At 33.2% G+C, this 22,222-nt stretch overlaps 1 protein-coding gene, 1 long non-coding RNA gene and 1 pseudogene across 4 annotated transcripts; 1 reads left to right on the top strand and 2 right to left on the bottom strand.

Moving 5' to 3' along the window:
* The first annotated feature begins 1,014 nt into the window (after window positions 1-1,014).
* On the top strand, window positions 1,015-15,336 carry LOC120175794 (D-glycerate 3-kinase, chloroplastic-like). 3 transcript variants are annotated; one of them, XM_039182355.1, is made up of 13 exons: window positions 1,015-1,286; window positions 2,239-2,624; window positions 2,982-3,061; window positions 3,181-3,232; window positions 3,333-3,374; window positions 3,640-3,718; window positions 3,804-3,835; window positions 3,923-3,991; window positions 4,106-4,180; window positions 4,578-4,694; window positions 4,827-4,877; window positions 5,171-5,320; window positions 15,321-15,336. In XM_039182355.1, the coding sequence occupies exons 1-12, from the start codon at window positions 1,055-1,057 to the stop codon at window positions 5,312-5,314; spliced, it is 1,359 nt and encodes a 452-aa protein (XP_039038286.1). In that variant the 5' UTR covers window positions 1,015-1,054; the 3' UTR covers window positions 5,315-5,320; window positions 15,321-15,336. The 3 variants fall into 3 exon arrangements, with proteins under 3 accessions (XP_039038286.1, XP_039038285.1, XP_039038287.1); XM_039182354.1 differs by lacking the exon at window positions 15,321-15,336 and having other exon boundaries at window positions 5,171-5,454; XM_039182356.1 differs by lacking the exons at window positions 5,171-5,320; window positions 15,321-15,336 and having other exon boundaries at window positions 4,578-4,744; window positions 4,797-4,877.
* Window positions 3,446-20,707, bottom strand: LOC120175796. Its single transcript, XR_005521275.1, has 3 exons — window positions 20,697-20,707; window positions 18,663-18,668; window positions 3,446-3,595 (listed from the first exon to the last, which is right to left on the bottom strand). It is a non-coding gene; the product is annotated as an uncharacterized LOC120175796 (long non-coding RNA).
* On the bottom strand, window positions 9,868-12,418 carry LOC120175795 (annotated as a pseudogene).
* Window positions 20,708-22,222: the final 1,515 nt, after the last annotated feature.

A 22,222-nucleotide genomic window follows, 5' to 3' on the forward strand; every position in this document is an offset into this window, starting at 1 on the left:
CTCCCAAACGCACGCCAAATCCTTTCATAGCTTTGAACAATTCGAGTTACGATGCACCTCCGACACCTCCGTGCATTTTATACTTGGCTCTTAAAAATCTCACCCACTAATAATCCTTCCTTGCTAAAATATTAAACACAATTTTTACTAAAAACGCAACATTCTGGAGTTCCAATCTCCGAAATATTTATTTTAGTTTTAATAATAAAATAATTTATTTACAATAATATTTTAATTAAATAATTTATTTATTATTAAATTTATAATTAAGTGATTGTGTAATTTACCTATACGAGTCCAAGAAGATAAAATAAAATAGGGTAAACTACACATTTAGTATCTAAATTATCTATTTTATTTCATTTTAGTACCTAAATTTTCATTTGTTTCAAAATTATACTTAACATTTATTTTTTTATTTCGTTTTTGGTATCTCGCCGTAAAAAAAATTAACGGAACCGTTGTACATGGCACTTTTTATGGGTAGATTATAAAATTCATCACTCAACTATCTTCTCACTCTTATTTTGTTCATTGAAGTTTAAATGTTTTAAATTTAATTACTTAACTTTCAAATTACTCTTAATTTAATCACTCTAACTTTCAAATTTAATTTTTTTATTTTAAATATATATTAATAAAAATAATAATAATAAACTTCATGTCATAAAATTATTGATAAAATAAATTAGAGTGATTAAAATAAGAGCAATTTGAAAGTTGAGTAGTTAAACTGAAAACTTTTAAACTTTAATGACTAAAATAGGAATAAAAAAAATAGTTGAGTGATGAAGGATGTAATTTACGCATAAAAAATACAGCCGGTACTAAAATAAAACAAAAAGTAAACATTAGGTATGGTTTGAAAATAAATGAAAGTTTAGATACTAAAATAAAATAAAATTAATAGTTTACAACTAAAAGTGTAGTTTACCCAAACATAAATAGGAAAAAAAAAGAGGTTTAATAAAAACCTTAAAATGCCGAAACCCCATCCCAATCGATTACCTTTGGTACGTCCACCTTCTTCTCCACCGAGAGAAGAAATTAAAAAATGGCAGCTTTGACAACGCTAACGCCATGCCACGCCACCTCCTTGCATTTTAGTAATAGAATTTCCCATCATTATTCTCAAAACCAAAATGTTTATATTAATCATACTAAAAGAATTCACAAAGCAAAGTCCTCTTTGCTTAGTTATCATCATCCTAATCCTTCCCTTGCTTTCCCTTCTCTTTCTTCACAAGCCACATCAATTATTCCATCAACCCATTTCTCTACTTCAGGTATCTCTCTCTGTATATGTGTGTCTCATTGATTTTATTACAAGCTTTTATTTTTTATGGTTCATGTTCTATTTATCTACTTGTTCAAATGGTAGCCACTTGAAAAGGTTGGATACGATTAAGAAAATTGGAACTTTTGGTAACTTCTTCTTTTGTTTCTTAATGGGTATTGAAAATAATTTGGGATGCTTCAGTTAGGAATTTAATGATGGTTTACAAGTAATTAGGAAAAAACAAAATGGAGCAAAAACCTAATCTACTGATGTTATATTATAATGAGAACTAGACATGTTTCTTCTGTTTATAGATTTACTCTGTCATGAACTGTTAATTGCTTTCTTTTCTTGTTTTTATGGTTTTTAAAACTTGAAATCTTCAGTATGGAGTAGCAGGGCCGTGGCTAGGTATAAAGGGCCCTGTGCAAATTCTTATAAAGGGCCCTGTTTTTTAGATGTATTCGATTCCCGGATCTCTATTTTTATGCTTCTTAATAGCAACAACTGATAGATATACTCGATTTTGGGCCCCTATTTTTATGCTTATTAATGGCAACAACTGAGATATATTCGATTTCGGGACCCCTATTTTTATAATTATTAATGGAACAATTGATACATATATTCGATTCGGGGCCCCTATTTTTTGGGGCCGTTTTTTTTTCTTATAGTAAACCAATTTTGGAAATTTTAAGTAGACATTCAAATGACTAACGTTGGATGTATAAGGTTCCTAATCTTATGCAGAAAAGAGTTTTTTTAATATGTTGTTCAGCTCTTCATTTTTCTTCGAATCAAACAATACACGGACAAAAATGTGATCCTTTAAGAACCATCAAAATACATAGAAAATCTTAGAAAAATTGAACAGATACATCCCGAAACCCCCAGTGCTGTTGAACGTGGTTTATGTTTAGTAAATCTGCCTTCTCTTCGTTTTTGTATTTTTTCTGCAGGCAGTGGCAGCTCATGGTTGCAAGATACCACCATGAATCACGATGCCAGTAGTTGTAGAGGATTAAGGGAGGGTTCAATATATTCAGCGTTTCCCACACAACCTGCACAAGTTTCCGCTGTACAGGACCTTTATGATTTCATATGCTCTGGTCCCCTTTTGGACAAAGTTGGACTGACTGCTGAAAAGGTGGCGGAATCTATTGACAAGTGGTTGTTTTATGGATCAAAGCTTTGTCGGTTGTTTCAGCTCAATGAACTTTACCTTACCATTCCCGAGAAGGCAAGGTTTTATCACTATTACATACCAGTCTTTTTCTGGTGTGAAGACCAGATATCAGAACACAGGTCCAAGTTCAAAGACGAGGAAGAAATTCCTCCCTTAGTGGTATGGATAATGTCTTCAAATGATTGTTGTGTGTGTTGTGTTCAATTTCCCTTTACAATTTTCAGTACTGTTTTGGATTCCATTTTCATTAGGATTCGGATATAGTAAAAGGTTCTTATTGCTGAAGACTTTGTGCCTATATCAATGTCTGGTGCATATTTGTACATTACTATCGTATCTGATCCGCTAAGGTTCCTTGAAAGACATGAAAAAGAAACCTTAGAAAATTTGAACATACTCATATCTAATACATACCCATCTCTGCCGTCACATTTCAATTCGAGTAATGTCACATATTAACATTTCAATTTCGAGTAATGTACGTTGGCTATTTGGTTGATTGTCTTTGTGATGCAGATTGGTTTCAGTGCACCACAGGGTTGTGGAAAGACAACACTCGTCTTTGCTCTAGATTATCTTTTCAGGATTACTGGCAGGTAGCTAGAAGAGCAAAAGGAATTTAATAAGTAATTCATATCTCGTTTGACTCATATTCGTAGTATAAACTGAGAAAGTAGAAACAATTGAAACTACCGACAATCCAACTTAATCGCAGGAAGTCTGCAACATTATCCATTGACGATTTCTATTTGACAGCAGATGGTCAGGTAATAATGTGGAGCAAAAGGAATTTAATAAGTAATTCATTTGCTGAACTTTTCTTCAGTTTTTCTTATCCGTTTCTAACACAGTTTACGTTGACGATAGGCCAAACTTAGGGAAGAGAACCCGGGAAATGCACTTTTGGAGGTGCCTGTTGACTTTTCTTTTACTTAAATGTGGGATAATTTGTTTCTATGCTACTTCGATGTTTCGTTTTCTTTGAACTATTTGTGTTCAACATCCGTGTATGACTCATGTCTGGACGTGAATAAGGAGATATGACCCTCCATGAACCTTCAAAATACATAAAAGACATAGGAAGAAGTTAAATGTATTGATATTAGACACATAATTATATCTGACACATACTCGTTTTGGTAGTCTCCCTAACATGCGATATTTCTTGTTTCAGTTACGTGGAAATGCTGGGAGCCATGATCTTCCATTCTCCGTTGAAACACTGACAGCTCTAAGCAAGTTGACTAAAGAAGGTATTCTTTCTTCTCTTCACTCATCCTTCCTCGGTATGATTGTCTGTTTATCCATCATCTTATGGTTGATTTTGTTTAAATACAGGTATGAAGATGAAACTTCCTCGATATGATAAAGTAAGCCTGACATTATCGATTTTAATTGTTTTTCACTTGAGTTTTTTTTTTGAATTTTTCTCATTATAATACTGTTGTTCTTTACAGTCTGCATATAGAGGTAAGGGTGACAGAGCCGACCCTTCGATATGGCCGGAGGTTGAAGGACCATTAACGGTAAGAGACTCTTCAGCTAGAGCTGAGCTGGGGGATTATGGGTACATTTTTTTTTTCTTTTCGGATTTATATTTGTCTGAAAAGTAATCAATAAGTCGTGTTATTCGGGTTCAGGTTATCTTATATGAGGGTTGGATGCTGGGATTTAAACCCCTTCCTACTGAAGTTGTTAAAGCTGTTGATCCACAGGTTAGACCTATGTTACTTTAGTTCTTCATTTTGCATGAAATATCCCCGTTCGATATACATTGAGACGTATACATGGGATATGACTCTCAATCGACCCTCCAAATACATGAAAAAAAATGTGTCATATCCGATATTCGCACCTGAGTTTGAACAACAGGGGACCAAACTCCAAAAGTATTCAAGGACCACTTAGAGATGTTTTGTGTTGCTCCAACTCGTTATTTGTCATGAAGCACCCGTGTTCGACATGCAATATTTGAATACGGATAAGAGAATAATATCTTCCCAAGACTTGCCAAATACATGAAAAAACTTTAAAAATACATAAAAATAGCTGCATCTTATACCTGCATTCGATTTTATTTGTTATAGATCAAGCTGATGTTTACATGTACAGCTGGAAACCGTAAATAAAAATCTGGAAGCATATTATGATGCATGGGACAAGTTCATTAAGGCATGGATTGTTATAAAAATTCAGGACCCAAGTTGTGTCTACCGGTGGCGTCTCCAGGTTCGGTTTCTTATTCTAAAAGTCATTCCTATCAACTAATCACCTCATCCTTAAGGGGAAAAACCATCCTTTATTGTCAATCATTGATGAAATTTATCATTTTGTTTTTCTTCTTCAAATGGTTTTGGGCAGGCTGAGATTGCGATGAGGGATGCAGGCAAACCTGGAATGTCCGACGAGGAGGTACGTTTACCTGTTATGTAATGTATTACATTTGTTCGGATTTTTCATCTTTGGTGAAGTATTCGTGTTTGGTATTCATATCCGATAAATGTTAAGATATGTGTATTGAGATTAGATCTTCCAAATACATGAAATTAGAATGTAGGCACTCGTGTCTAAACTCGCACTCGAGTCTCGGGTAACATAACATGTAGCAAATTATCTATATGCCTTGTGCTACTCAGACATGCGAGTGTTGGATACGAATATATTGCTTATTTAATTGACTCGAAGCATGGGGGAATGTTCGACAGGTGAGCGATTTCGTATCACGATATTTGCCGGCTTACAAGGCTTACCTTCCTACACTGTACTCCGAAGGACCAAACGGATCGGATCCGAAGCATCTCCTGGTGATTGAAATCGATGAAGGGAGGAACCCTATCCTATTTGAGTAGATTTTTTCTTTCTCAACAATGATTTTCTTTTTACTATTCTGTCACTAAATTATATCAACTTTCAATTGTATCACTTAATGCCTTAATGGAAACAATGATGTTACTGTTTTAATTGGTATAATAAAACATTTGATCCTCAACGTTTGTCCATTCTATTAATTTGATCTTAATTGTAAATAATTCTACAAATCCATCACATTTATAAATTTTATCAATTTGGTCCTCAAACACATCATCATCATCATCATCAACAACCCAAATATCATCTCGTTACCATATCCACGCATCTTCCATTGAAGAGAAGCCAGGAAAACTAAATAGCTCTTTCAAATAATTATTGTTCCAATATATTCGAGTCAATTTGATAAAAAAAGGTGGTCTCCTCTTCATATGAAATCTAAATTTCTTTCAAACTCGAGTAAACTGATCTCAAACCAGTACATAACTATCATCAGCCAGATCAGAGGAACTAATTTGATACGTGGCTTTATGAATATATATGATCCTAATGTAGATGAGAAAAAAGGTGGTTTCTTCTCGGAGATCCGTTCGGTCCTAAGCAGCTATAACATCCCATGATGCTTAGGTGGAGACTTTAATTCTGTTCTTCATCTGGAGGAAAAAAATCGGCTTATCTTGGAACTCCTCCATGAATTTAGTCAGAGATTTCATATAGGATCATTGATCTTCTTCTCAATGGACCATAGTGCAATTCTACTAGAGGAGGCAAGACAAAATTGGGGCCCTAGACCTTTCAAATGTTTCAATTATTGGTTTGAGGAGGTGGTCAAGCAGGCCATAAGTGAAGGGAAGAAAACATACAAGTCTTGGAATTGGCAGCCTCTTTCCACTTCTAAAATTGCCATTCAAGCGTGGTCGAAAGAAAGGAGCCATGATTTAAAAAATCCATCTCTGAATTGGAAGGCAAGATCAGCATACCGGAAGCGAAGTTATAAAGTTGGGTTCTCAGTCCTAATATCGCGACCGAAATCAACCACCTTCGCGGCCAACTATGACAAAAAATCAGAAATGAGGAACATGTTTGGTTGCAAAAATCTAGAGTCAAGTGGTTCAATGATGATGTGTCCAATATGATTTTTGATCCTGATGGAGTCAAAGCATTTATCTATGGTCATTTCCAAAATGCAATCTGCCCTAGAGGTTGGAGTTGCTGCTGAATTTTTCTAGACGAGTGATCTGAAAACTCGATTTTCAGTGGAAGAGATTTTGGGTGTCGTGAACTCTTCGGATAGTAATAGTGCTCTTGGACCGGATGGATTTAATGATGGTTTCTTCACGAAATTTTGGCCTCTAATCAAGGATGAAATAGTCTAATTTCTCAACAACTTTTATCATCATCGCAATTGGGAGCGATCCATTAATTTCTCATTCATTACCCTGATCCCAAAGAATCATAATCCAACTTTCATAGAGGATGATCGACCGGTCAGCCTTGTCAGTGGGTCTACAAAATCTTGGACAAAGTTTTAGTCAACAAGCTTCGAAGTGTTATTGATTGCTTGATAGGAAAATCACCGTTTGCTTTTATCCTTGGTTGGCAAATTTTAGATTGCCCACTACTTGCTAATGAAACTATCAACTCGTAGTCAAATCTGGCCCTAAAGGAATCATATTCAAATTAGGCTTTCAAAAGACCTACGACATTGTTGACCGAGATTTTCTAATTGGGGTCCTAAAAAATGGGTTTCAGAGATTGATGATGTAAATGGATATTTTAATGTATCTCTGCTGCCCAGATTACAATCATAGTGAACGGTTCGCCTACAAATAAGTTAAAGCTGTCCCGTGGTCTCCTGCAAGGGGTCGTCTCTCCTCGTTGTCGTTCAATCTTGTTGTTGAAGCTTTAAATTTGATGCTAATAAAGACTTGTAATTTTGGTCTGTTTACTGGTGTCTCTATTGGTGGTGGTCTAATACACAAATTGTTTCGCATTTTCAATATACAGATGACTTGATAATATTTTGTGAAGCTGAGGAAAGATAGGTTAGGAATATTAAAAGTATGCTTCGAGTCTTTGAAATTGGTTCTGGTCTGAAAGTCGATCCAAATGGATTTGACGGTGGTTGGGAGTTCTAAATTTGGCGATTTTGAACCGTGTTCTACTTGTAAAATGGATATCGTAATGAAAATGACAGCCTATGAAAAAAGATAGTAATATGCAAAAATAAATACTCTGCCGAATTTTCTCCCCCTTAAGAAGTATCCAGACGAGTTTCTTGGACGTGGAAAGGTGTGTTGAAGTCGTTCCATGAACCGGATGATGTCGGCACTTGCCTCAGAGACGATATGAAGTATCAAATTGGAGACGGAAACAACGTTAAATTCTGGTCTGATCCCGGGATTAGGAACCGACCCCCTCAAAAACCTCTTACTGAGAATCTTTGCTCTAGCCTTTAACAAACCGGGCAATTTCAACAGCTTTGGGTTCAGAAACGGCTTGAACTGGCAGTGAAATATCGTGCTAAGGAGAAGAATTTTCGGCTGAGAATCCTCTCAGTGGAATTAGTTCTATAACTTAATTACTAATTTTAAAGGGTCGGCTGTGGAGAAGGATTAAGTGGGGAAGAGCGTCTGATAACTCCTTTTCAATCAAGTCAGTAAGATCTCTGCTCTCCCCTGCTAGCTTCAATTGGAAAAAGATGGTTTGATGTGGCATGACGCCACCTAGAGTTGAATCTTTCGTGTGGTTAGTGCTTCATTGTCGGGCTCCTGTTAAAATCGAATTGTTGAAAAGGGGGAGTATAGTCGATCGAATCTGTCCTTTGCTTCCTGAATCGATTGAACTCTTATTCTTTTCTTGTTACATATCTTGGCAGGTCTGGTCGCATTTCCTTGCGTTGTGGAATATCTCTGTGATTCTCTCCCAAGATCCTGTATCTTTTGTTGTCGTCTCGGAGGATGCTCTGGGGGTAAGGAGACTCGAAACTGCATTTGGAAAATCCTCTCCTTCGCCGTAATATGATCAATCTGGCTGTTTAGAAATGAAGTCACGTTTAAAGGGATGAAAATGGATTTTCTTCGACTAATCTTCCTTGTAAAGTATAGAATTGCTTGTTGGTGTATGGCTAAGTATCCAGAAGCAAAATTCTCCATAAATGACTTCATAGCCGACCTTCCTAGGGCCGATAACACTCTGTCTATTCCCTGCTCCACATCAGTCCTCATTGCTTGGTGCTCTCCCCCTATCGGCTGGCTGAAAATGAATGTCGACGAGGCTTACAAGGAAACAGATAAATTAGGGGGAGTCGGGGCTTTCTTCGGGATGAAGAAGGTAAAATCCTTCTGTCATTCTCCCGTGGTGTTGGAGCAGGTTCTGCTACGCTGATGGAGGTGCTTGCTATCAAAATTGGGATTAGTATTTTCATGGAATCTGAATGGTTTAATAGGAAGAATCTAATCATTGGATGTGACTCTAAATTGGCTCTCGAATCCTTCTAAGACCACTCCAATGTTTCCGTCTGAGGTTCGAAACATCTTGGAGCTCACTGTTGGTGACTGGCTTTCGTTCAGACATATCCCGAGGGTCATCGATATGGAAGCGGATTTGCTCGTTAAAAGGGGGATTGATTGACATTCAACATATCAGATTGGCTTGTACTGCTGTTTTTTGATTTGATTGCAAATATCATGGTTATGGTGGCTGTAGCGTGGCGAGTGGAGGTGAAAGCAGGTACAGTTTTTGTATGGGATTGGCGCCTCTTAGAAGTTGCTTGGGATTACTTGGTCTGGTTCGAATATTGTTGCTAATTCGTACAAGGGATGTTTCTCCTCTGCAAATTGATAGTGTTGTCTCTGGATTAGTTTGGTTTGGTTTTCATTCCTTGAGAATTGGATGAGTCAGTGTTGGGCTACTCCTGGTGCTGGCCCTCGCTAGCGGTGCCGTTCCAGATTCAGAGTTGCCCTCGTGGGAGCTGCCTTACATGAGCATTAGCTTTGGTGTTTTGTTAAGGTGATTTAGTCATTAGTTCAGGTTTGATTTGTCATATGTTGGTTCTGGGTATGGATGTCTAGTATGTAACTGATGCATTTTAATAAAAGTATGGGCACTCTTTTCCCCTTCCGATGTTTTGATTGAGCTTTGGTTCGATAAAGTTACAAGGGGTTCCTATATCTTGATTGAGCTTTGGTTCGATCAAGTTACGATGGGTTTTTAACGAAGCCTCTCTTATCTTTCAAAAAAAAATATGTTCACAAGATTCTCAAATAATTTACAATGACAATGAACGTTTAAACACCTCTGCAAACGTTATACTCAAACCCGGGACATCTAAAGATATCAACCATACCTTTTAACCACTAAGATTGTTTCATTCGTGCTATTTGTACATTTAATATTCTAATGAAATGGTTCCTTTTCCCTAATGAGGAAGAAAATTACAGCATGTTCCTTGAACAAAACAGATTGCATGGATCAAAACGACAGCTTGAGTTGAAAATTTTGAATAATTATGGGAGTTTGGTTGTCCTATTTATTCAACACTACATCTTCAAATTCCCACAAAACACTTGGATATTCCGAAAATGCTGTAGCCAATTCTCCTGACCTCAGTTACTGCTATCAAGTGCAGGTAAACATTCATGTAAAATCTCAGCTGCATGTTCCAATTCTTTCTCTGAGATGATCAATGGTGGCACCAGTCTCACCACATTTCCTTTCCCTGCTGTTAATACTATAAGACCCGACTCTCTACATGCATCGACGAGTGGTGAAGCCGACACATCCAGCTCTATTCCGATTATAAGACCATAACCTCGCACTTCTTTCACATGCAGATTTCCTATGAGCTTTTGGGTTAACAGTTCTTTGAAGTAATGACCTTTCTTCAAGACGCTAGACAATAAGCTAGGATTTGCGATTTTATCTAGAACAGCAATAGCAGCAGCGCACACCAGAGGTGAACCAGCAAACGTACTTCCATGGTCTCCATGGACAATAGAGGAAGAAACCCTTTCTGTTACTAAAGCAGCACCTATTGGAAGACCTCCTGCAAGAGGCTTGGCAAGCGTCATTATATCAGGGAAAACACCGTATGCTTCATGTGCCCACAGATAACCGGTTCGACCTAATCCACATTGAACCTGAGAATAGGGAGTGATTGCAACAATGATAGCATATGTCAGAATTCTTTCTGGGAGAACATGAATTCGTTTATAAACGAAACGAAATAAAACAAAATTATCATTCCACTTTTCATAAATCAAGATCTTCCTTTGTCTGCAAATATCATGCTAGAAATCATTCTTTACAGTTTAAAGAAAAGTATTTTACCACTTTTACCAATTGAAAAGGCTTTAAAATGGGAACTAGTGGTGATTTCTCTATTACCTAAGAAGAATAAAATATGATTAACTACTACTACTTATCTCCCAAAATATATTGCCACCAGGTTAAAGCTCCAAAGTAATGAGTCAATGTGTCAAAATTGGATCTCGAGTCTTGACCCATTTTAATAGATATATACGACTTCAATGTAATCTGAGAGTATCTTATATTTTTGTTTCAAGCAGACTATTTATACTTTTAGGAAATGTATAAATTTATTTTGCATACTCTAATCCGACCTTTGGGTTGTTTGGGAAGAATAACAAAAAAGGACAAGGAAGCATGAAATCAAGCCACAAAATAGATCTGATCAATGACATTTATACAATATGATCTAAAATCCGAATTAAACTTGTTTCTAAGAGATGAGAAGCAATGTACCTCGTCAAAAACCAAGAGGGATCCAGCATCATCGCATGCCTTACGCAAAGCCTGCAGAAATTCTTTGTTGCACTGTATATTCCACCTTCACCTTGAATCGGTTCGACAAATACAGCAGCAATTTTTCTAGCTTCATAAGATCTTTCACAGCTTGTATGTTGCCATACTCCAGGAAAGTAACTCCAGGCATAACAGGCTCGAATGGTGAACGATAATGCTCTTTACTGGTCAAAGCAAGGGATCCCATCGTCCTACCATGGAAGCTATTAGTAAAGGAGATAAAATTTGTGTCAGGCTGTTCATTATCGGGATGGTTAAATCTTTGAAACTTCCTGGAAAACTTAATAGCAGCTTCATTTGCTTCTGTTCCAGAGTTCGTGAAAAATACGCGATCCGCAAAGGAATTAGCTACCAGACGTTTCGCAAGCTCCACCTACAAAAAGAAAATACACTCCTCTGATAAATATGTTAAAAATCATAAACTATTAGCTATATTTAGTATCTCTTTCATATTCATCAAACCATTAATTTATCAGGATAAAGAAAAGAATTTCCAAGTAACAAAGAAAAGGCAATATAGCATGAAAATAGATATCGTTGTGAAGAAATGAAATGAATTCTATATATTTCAGCAGTGTTTCTGCAATTTTTTTCCTACAATACAGCAAAATGAAAATTAAAGAATGTAATTTTACAATATAATAATATTCATGATAGGATTACTTGCTATTTTAGAGACAATGGCCTATGTGTTCTCATGAAAAAACGCAGGCATGTCTTAAATTCAATAATCCAATAACAAAATGGAAGTTAACATATATACACATCTAAAAATAGAAGAAAACCCCAGAAATTAACCATAATAAAAAGACCTAAAAAGTGTAAAGCCCAATAAAAAAAACATCTCACCTGAGGAATTGAATAATAGGCATTACTAACATGAGTAAGCACATTAGCCTGGTCAGTAATCGCCTTGATCCAATCGGGATCCCCATGACCAAGCGCATTGACAGCAATCCCAGCTGCACAATCGAGAAACTCTCGGCCTTCAGGATCGTACAATTTACAGCCCTTGCCACTGGAAAGTACCAGCGGAGCTCTAGCATAAGTTCCAACTATAACTTTCCCTTCTTCCTCTATCACGTCTTTGATTCCGTTCGACTTTAGTTTCAACCGATTCGGTGATTCCACGTCGACGTTCAGACATGCAGCCACTCTCCCTTTGTTTAACGGACGGCGGAGAATAGTGGGCGTAGAAACTGAAACTGAAAGGCTGTGAAAAAGATGGAGAGAACCCATTGTTTTTTGAGATTTTTTTTACCTCCCTGTTGGGCAATTGGGTCGGGGATTATTTGACAAAAAGAACAACAAGGGTTTCCTCGGGGAATGAACAAAATGGTAACGTTTGGGAGAGAAACTGTTAATAATTCAACAAATGAATTTATTTTCAAAGAATGAGCAGGCTTTGGCGGCTAGGGTGTTCTTTAGCTCCGGGTACTCGGTTTTCTGGTGTTGGAATCTGTATCTCGATTTCTTAATATTAATTATTTTTTATTTTAGACTTTGATTTTTATTTATATTATTGTACCTTTAAATTATTAATAGTCAGATCAAAATGACGTCATTTTAGTGAGTTATTTACGCCATCATCTATCATTCACATAAAAATCTATCAGTCATGTCATTGTGTCTTTAATCATTTAACAGTTCAGTGGTATAATTGAAATAAAAATTAAAATTCGGTGCTATAATTAGTAAAATTCAACGTTTAGTGATATAAATAATACAACGTTTAAATTTTGATTGTATCTGATCTAGTTTACCATATTATTTACGTATTCACAAAAGTTGAACAGTTTCGATGATTAAAGGAAGTGTTATTTTTCTTTGAGGTTTTGAGTTTGAGTAGCTACCTACGTCTTTAAAGTTTGGAATGATTACAAGATAATATTTGTTTATAATATTTATCAACTATTGATATACACTTTATAAACGTAATTGTTCGAATCAAGGATCCCAACGTTTATCGAAATAGTCATTTTGGTCTCTATTTTTTTAACATTTTAACTCCTAACGTTTCATTTTAGGGCAAAAAGACTTTAATATTTATCGAATAATCATTTTAATCTTTATTTATTTTTAGAGTATTTTGACCTTTAACTTTTTATTTTAATGTAAAAAAAATCTCAATTTTAGAGTTTTAATCATTTTATTTTAATTTTTTGTAAACTAATATTAATGATTAAAATACACTAAAAATATATGAATCAAAATATCTATATAACCAAACATTATGAATATTTTTTTAACATTATAACATTTAAAAACAACAATATCTCACGTTTATTTTGGAATTTCTACCTTTTCACATGTATAAGATCTGGTCAATTCTACCAAAAGATTTAGATTTTTTTGAACCATTCAATTCAATTTAATTTGATTTAGTTCTTGGTCTTTTTATGTTATTTTTTATTTATTTTAATAAAATACCTTTATTTTATGATTTTTTATATTATTTAATAAACTTTTAGTGTTCTTTCTCTTAATTTTTTTAGAAAATTAAAAATTTTATCTAAATAAAAACAACTAATAATTCATATATAATATTTTAAAAAAATATTTTCACTAAATCATATATAAAATATTTTTTACATTATAAAAATAAAAGTGTAAACTATATGATTGATCACTTTCGTTTAAGTTTGGTATATTTTTCCTCACTAAAATTAAAAAAAAAACATAATATTTGGTCACTTCTGTTTTTATTCAATTAAGATGCGATAACTTAGAGTTAATTATCGTTAGACTTTTAACATTTTGTTGACATGATGCAATGAATACATAAAATTAAAAAGAATAAATTACACATATAATTACTAATATTTGAGTAAGCTTTCGTTTCTCGTTCAAATTTCAGAAGTAATAAATTTATCGAGACTATTTTATATTATATATCTGAAAATAATCTAAACTGATACAAAACTCCAGTGACAAAAAAACAGTAAAGCATTTCTAACTATGCCATCAAAGACAATTTACAGTGTTTTTTTCTTTCGAAAATACAAATAGATACATCAAGAAAAAGAAAACCAAAAGAGTGGCATAAAAAATAACAGGTGAATGAGTTCATAGAATAATGAAGGTTTAGAATGTCCTGTCAAAGGGAGAACGACATCGTTTGAAATAAAAAATAACGATTTGCATGTTTTATTGGATTAAAATCTATAATAATGTGTACATATTTATAATGTATAATGTCAACATAAAATATGAATAATTAAGTGATTAATTATGTTATAAAGTCATAGGGTATTATAATTATCACGTAAATAAATGTGTAAATACTATTAAAGTAGTATTTATAATTTGACGAGGGATAGAGTTATAATTACAAACAATAACTGATTTTTAAGTCAGCTATATAAATGGGTTATGGTCCCCAAGAAATAGATCATCTTGTATTTTCTCTTATCTCCGTTAGAGAAAATTTCAAAAAATTCTTTCGATACTAGTTGAATACTAACTTCACTTCATAACATAAATATTGACCTTTCAAGTCCTTTGTTATTCATATTCATCACTACTTTCACATGACAATTCCAATTTCACATTTCAACCATTGAAATGAATTCTTTTAGAAGTCATCCCAATTTTCCAATTTATTCAAAATGACCACTTTCTATTTCACCTTAAATTCAAGCTAACCAAAATCATAACTAAACGTTCCAAAATTTAATTCAAACATAGTATATCGAATTTTGCACAATCATCATTTAATTCTTGTAACACCCTCAACCCGTATCCGACCCGGATACGAGTCTGAGGTTTCACATTGACTTTTCAAAACCTTTACTTGTATATTATAATGAAAATTTTCTAACTTATATTCAATAAAACTGCATAATTTATACAAAATTTATCAGAGCGTATACAATTCAAATCTTTAATTACATGCCAATAACATTCCATATAACAAAATACATATTATTCAAACACTTTTCTGATCTGATCTTTGCTAATGAGAAGCTAACCTGACTTGCCTATAATGCCTATCCATGCTCCTCTTTTGCTTCACGGAATCTACGTGTGAAACAGTAACATACTAAGTCGATGACTTAGTGAAGCATATAAAACGTAGAATAAAAACTTAAATACATAACAATACAACAATTTCATATAACAACTCATATCACATTCCATATAACAAATACATACATACACATAGATCCTCATATCACCATCAACATTCCTATCATTATCATACTTTATTATTATTAATCCCTTTTATCATTTAATCTTATACTTTAATATTTATACACATCATATAACACCTTTCATATAACTAATCAATACACATAACATCACATACATTTTATTTATATTATCTCTTTTATTTTCCCATGTATACTCCTGAGAATTAAAGATATGTGAGTACACAGAGGTTGTGCACATATGTTGACACCACAACTCGTATAAGGTCCCACTAGGGGCATATAAAATTGTACCGAAGGACCACATATAACATATATGTCCCAAAGGACCACTTATAAATCTCGACTCTTGGCATGCCAACTATACCTCTAGCCTCATTTAACATAACATGGGCATTATCATTATGTTTTTCATATATTCACTTATTCATATCATATAGGCATATAATCTCATAGCCTCTTATCACATAGCTCATGTCATTTTTCATGAAATCACATAGGTCATATCATATGGCTCATATCTTATTCTTATATCTTCTCATAAACATATAAACACATAGGCCATCATCACATAACTTATACTTCATTTTCATTTATACCACATAGCTTATATCATATTCTCATATTAATACATAGTGTTATTATATAACTCATATCTTTTCATATTGCTTATGTTTTATTCTCTTATATTCACATAAGTCACATACAAGGCATATTCACATAGTACAATCATTATTCTATTCATACAATCATATACTCAAAATTTCTGGAACAGACTTATCGCAAGTCAAATTTCCATCAAGTCCTCTTTCATACTAATATGTATTCACCTGGCCTCACTAGTCAATTCGAGCACTTATAGCTCTTTTCTGATCGATCTTATCTCGTTGACTCATCATGTACTTGCTTTCGATTGATATATACACAATTATACATTTGATATGAATATCAGAATTCTAAGTATGACAATTCGATCCTTAATAACCCAAGCTAAAAGAAATGCTTAATACAATTTTCCACTTTGAGTAGTATTGGTACCCAAGGTATGGTATTGATACTTCCCTAACTATGGTATAGATACCTAGCCTTGGTACCGATACCCTTTCTTGATTCTGGAATCCTTATTTCAAAATGATATCGATACTTGTTCTTATAGTATCGGTGCCCTTGGTATCGATACTACCCTTTAGGCATCGACACTCATTGAATAACTTATCAAATATTTGCTTATGGTATCGATATTGTTCAACTAGTATTGATACCCCTACTCCAATTATCACTCTTTTACCCTTGAAGTATCGGTACTTAATGAATCAGTACTGATACTCATAGCCCAGAAGTCACATTTTTAAACCCGAAATTTGCCAATACTCATTTAAATCCTCTATTTTGAACTCATTTGATGCCACTAAACTTAACTTCACTTAAATCACTTTATATCTCTATAAAACGTCATTATCTTCCATATCACATCCTATGCCTTGACATCAAGAATCTTACCAAATTTATAACATGTTTTAATTTCATTTCTAACACTTCATACTTCTTAATTTAACTGATGACAAGTCAAATTCAACTTAAAAATCCATTTACTCATTATTTATCAATAATTCACTCAAAAACTCATTTTACTTAATCTCTCATAACTCATCCACCTTTGAGTTTTTACTTATTTTTAAGCTTCCTTAAGCTTTCTTAATACCCAAAGAATCAAAACTCATCATAAAAATCAAGGAATAACCAGTTTACCAAGAACTTACCTTTGAAATAAAGTTTACGGGAAGAGAAGAAGAAGAAGCTAGCTGAACTCCTAAGTCTCAAGACTTTTTTTTTCTATTTTCCTCTTCCTTCTCCACGTGTTTTATACCCCACCAAAAGGAAAGATAAAAATCTTTATGGGGAAAATACTCATATACCCTCTCATCTTTCCTTCTTGACTAATCAGTTCTACACAAAGAAATTTCAATTAAACCCCTGAACTTTTCAATTTTTCCAAAATTGATCACTAAGTTTCAAAAACTTTCATTTTGGTCACTAACTCAACTTTTGGAATGTTAAAAATCTCCCTCTCTTTAAGAAAATTCGTCCTCGAATTTTCACTGCACAAATCGATAAGAACACTGCCTACACATATCTTCTAATGTTCTCATGTTGCTTCCTTTACTTATTTTTTCTTGTTTATCGCTAGTAGACTTACCTTTTTCCTTACTCAATTCTTCATCTACATTCGACCTTTATAAATCCATATAATATCACCCATCACATAGACATAAATCTCAATCCTTACTATTCACGATTATGAGTCAGTTGATTTCTTTCATCATTCTCTAAATGCCCTACAATAATAACTCAACTTTTAATCCATTATCATTTCAAAATAACATGCTTGTCCTTCACCACTTGATCAAAAAGAATATAATCATTCGATTGAATCTTAAACTTCCTTACTACCTATGAATAATTTCCTATCTCCCTGACTACACCTACTTAACCATGAAACACAACCTTAAACCTTCATCAGATATAATTAAGATATACATTTTACAAAATCAAACAATCTCTTTATATAACCTTACATACTTTTCTTACTTCTGTATTAAACTTATAATCTACACCTTGATATAACCCTTGTCATACTTAATACTTTAAACTTCATCCTTTTCATTTTCTTATCTATTTATTCTTTCAGAAATCAAGATCTCCTTGTAACATAGGTCATATATTTTCCTTCATACTCCCATACTCTTTCCATATCACTTATACTTATCTCTGATTACCCATTTTTATCACATCTTCATAACTCTGATAGTCAACCCTACTTGCACAAATCTTATTCTTGTAAAATCCTTGTTCAAATCACAATACACATATTCTTTTTATCATCTCAAACTTTTCTACTACATTCTTAACTTCCTTCAGATATACAAATCCTTATATCTTTGACTAAATAACATTTACATTATCAAAATACACAACCATATCTAAATCTACATCATACTTGATTAACTTAACCTTATATATTTTTTCAAATCTTACAACTCTATTACCTTTACCATTACAGTTAATCAGTAGCATCTTTTCAATCTAGGGCATAAGCCCTAATAAAACCAATCATATACATCCTTTTCAGTCGAAATTAACTCAGTGTAATTTACTCAACTTATCAAACCCACACTCTTACTCATACATAATACTATTGCTCTGTTTCAAACTCATAAACTCTGGCATCATTTTTCTTATAAACTTGTCATCGATGCACTTATTCTTGAACTTTTCTACAAATTCTAACTATATCATTTGATATTTTAATGTTCTTATGGTGACATTTGTCCACCATATTCTATCTTATCCACGTAATAATGAAACTAATTCATATAACTTCTCTGATTCAAAATAGTAGAGACCCTCTAACGCTATTCTAATATGTTTTCAACTTTCTGAGAATAACATTTGATCTTACAAGGCACTTCATGAGGTATCAACTTTTCATCCTACCTGGCCAGGGCAGGTGAATTGCTACCATCATCAAGTCTATCACCTTTCACTTACTTCAAAACTTTCATTACTATACTTCTAATATAACATAACAATTTTATTATATTAGCAAGACAACATACTCCTTACACTATTAGATCATATTTTTTTCACTTTGTGTTGGCATATACACATTTTAAAACTCATTTGTATTCGGTTTAAGCCTAGAATCGGCTAAACCTTAGCTCTGTTACCATTAAACGTAACACCCCCAACTCGTATCCGACCGGATACGAGTCCGAGATGTCACATTGACTTTTCAAAACTTTTACTTGTATATTATAATGAAAATTTTCCAACTTATATTCAATAAAACTACATAATTTATACAAAATTTATCATAGCATATACAATTCAAATCTTTAATTACATGCCAACTACATTCCATATAACAAAATACATATTATTCAAACACTTTTCTGATCTGATCTTTGCGAAAGAGAAACTGACCTGACTTGCCTATAATGCCTAAACATGCTCCTCTTTTTGCTTCACGGAACCTACGTGTGAAACACTCACACGCTAAGTCGATGACTTAGTGAGGCATATAAAACGTAGAATAAAAACTTAAATACATAACAATACAACAATTTCATATACCAACTCATATCACATTCCATATAACAAATACATATACACATAGATCCTCATATCACCATCAACATTCCTATCATTATCATACTTTATTATTATTAATCCCTTTTATCATTTAATCTTATACTTTAATATTTATACACATCATATAACACCTTTCATATAACTAATCAATACACATAACATCACATACATTTTTATTTATATTATCTCTTTTATTTTCCCATGTATACTCCTGAGAATTAAAGATATGTGAGTACACAGAGGTTGTGCACATATGTTGACACCATAACTCGTATAAGGTCCCACTAGGGGCATATAAAATTATACCGAAGGACCACATATAACATATATGTCCCAAAAGACCACTTATAAATCTCGACTCTTGGCATGCCAACTATACCTCTAGCCTCATTTAACATAACATGGGCATTATCATTATGTTTGTCACATATTCACTTATTCATATCATATAGGCATATAATCTCATAGCCTCTTATCACATAGCTCATGTCATTTTTCATGAAATCACATAGGTCATATCATATGGCTCATATCTTATTCTTATATCTTCTCATAAACATATAAACACATAGGCCATCATCACATAGCTTATACTTCATGTTCATTTATACCACATAACTTATATCATATTCTCATATTATTATATAGTGTTATTATATAACTCATATCTTTTCATATAGCTTATGTTTTATTCTCTTATATTCACACAAGTCACATACATGTAATACATACAAGGCATATTCACATAGTGCAATCATTATTTTATTCATACAATCATATACTCAAAATTTCAGAAACAGACTTATCACAAGTCAAATTTCCATCAAATCCTATTTCATACTAATATGCACTCACCTGACCTCACTAGTTAATTCGAACACTTATGACTCTTTCCTGATCGATCTTATCTCATTGACTCATCCAATACTTGCTTCCGATTGATATCTATACAATCATACATTTAATATGTATATCAAAATTCTAAGTATGACAATTCGATCCTTAATAACCCAAGCTAAAAGAAATACTTAATACAATTTTTCCACTTTGAGTAGTATCGGTACCCAAGGTATGGTACTGATACTTCCCTAACTATGGTATTGATACCTAACCTTGGTACCGATACCCTTTCTCAATTATAGAATCCTTATTTCAAAACGTTATCGATACTTGTTATTATGGTATCGATACCCTTGGTATCGATACTACCCTTTAGGTATCGATACTCCTTGAATAACTTATCAAATGTTTGCTTATGGTATCGATACTTTTCAACCAGTATCGATACTCCTACTCCAATTATCACTCTTTTACCCTTGAAGTATCGGTACTTAATGAATCAGTACCGATACTCATAGCCTAGAAGTTACATTTTTAAAACCGAAATTTACCAATACTTATCTAAATCCTCTATTTTTGAACTCCCTTGATGCAACTAAACTTAACTTCACTTACTCAAATCACTTTATATCTCTATAAAACGTCATTATCTTTCATATCTCATCATATGCCTTGACATCAAGAATGTTATCAAATTTGCAACATGTTTTAATTTCATTTCTAACACTTCATACTTCTTAATTTAACTGATGACAAGTCAAATTCAACTTAAAAATCCATTTACTCCTTTACCAATAATTCACTCAAAAACTCATTTTACTTAATCTCTCATAACTCATCCACCTTTGAGTTTACTTATTTTTAAGCTTCCTTAAGCTTTCTTAATACCTAAATAATCAAAACCCATCATAAAATCAAGGAATAACCAGTTTACCAAGAACTCACCTTTGAAATAAATCTCACGGGAAGAGAAGAAGAAGAAGCTAGCTTAACTCCTAAGTCTCCAGACTTTTCTTTCTATTTTCCTCTTCCTTCTCCATATGTTTTATACCCCACCAAAAGGAAAGATAAAAATCTTTATGGGGAAAATACCCATATACCCTCTTATCTTTCCTTCTTGACTAATCAATGCTAAACAAAAAAATTCAATTAAACCCCTAAACTTTTTAATTTTTCCAAAATTGATCATTAAGTTTTAAAAACTTTAATTTTAGTCACTAACTCAACTTTTGGGATGTTATAATTCCCTAATTTCTCAACATTTCTAATTTGGTCCTTATACTTGTACAAACTTTCAAATTGGTCTAAAACAACATTCTAAGGCTTTTAGAATCATTCAAATAACAGTTCTAAGATTAGGGAAATTTTTCAATATTTCCCCCAATATTTCCTCTTAGGTCGAATGTTATATAGGGTATTTTATGCTTAATGTCCAACTTGATTCAAGCATGAATTCATTCGAATTTCAATTAAATCCAATTTAATTTCAATTCATCTTCAACTTTCCATAAGAACCCTAATTCACCAAACTTTAATTCAACAATTTCTAATTATTTTCTATCATCACATAAGCTTGGAAAAGATTCTATAACATCAACTACATCAAAATTCATCCTTAAAACATAAAAATCTAACATCCCCTTCATCGATCAATTTCATGAACTTGTGATTTAAGCATGAAAAGCGCAGACAAATTACACCAAATGATAAAAAATTTCATGTAGATAAATTTTCTATTTCATAATTTCTTCCAAAAACCTAATACATTGGCTTGAAAATAAGAAATAAATTTTTCTTACCTTTGTAATGGAGTTAACGGCTTGGAGTTTGAAGAAGAACAAGTTTCAAAAATTTTCACATTAAAAATCTTAGTACACTCAGCTTATAACCATTTAAAATGAATTTGAAATTTATTTTATACTAAAAGACCTTTTTATCCTTTAAAATCATGATAGTTACCAAATTACCATGTTTCCATCA

This window comes from Hibiscus syriacus, unplaced genomic scaffold (genome assembly GCF_006381635.1).
Source record: "Hibiscus syriacus cultivar Baekdansim isolate YM2019G1 unplaced genomic scaffold, ASM638163v2 tig00112215_pilon, whole genome shotgun sequence".
In the NCBI taxonomy this organism is placed as follows: Eukaryota; Viridiplantae; Streptophyta; class Magnoliopsida; order Malvales; family Malvaceae; genus Hibiscus; species Hibiscus syriacus.

Bases quoted from the DNA above. Each gene is read 5' to 3' on its own strand.
- LOC120175794 (XM_039182355.1), top strand. From the start codon at position 1,055: ATGGCAGCTTTGACAACGCTAACGCCATGCCACGCCACCTCCTTGCAT. The intron at 3,375-3,639 runs GTGCCTGTTGAC...TTCTTGTTTCAG, and splicing joins CGGGAAATGCACTTTTGGAG to TTACGTGGAAATGCTGGGAG. The intron at 4,181-4,577 runs GTTAGACCTATG...TTACATGTACAG, and splicing joins TTAAAGCTGTTGATCCACAG to CTGGAAACCGTAAATAAAAA.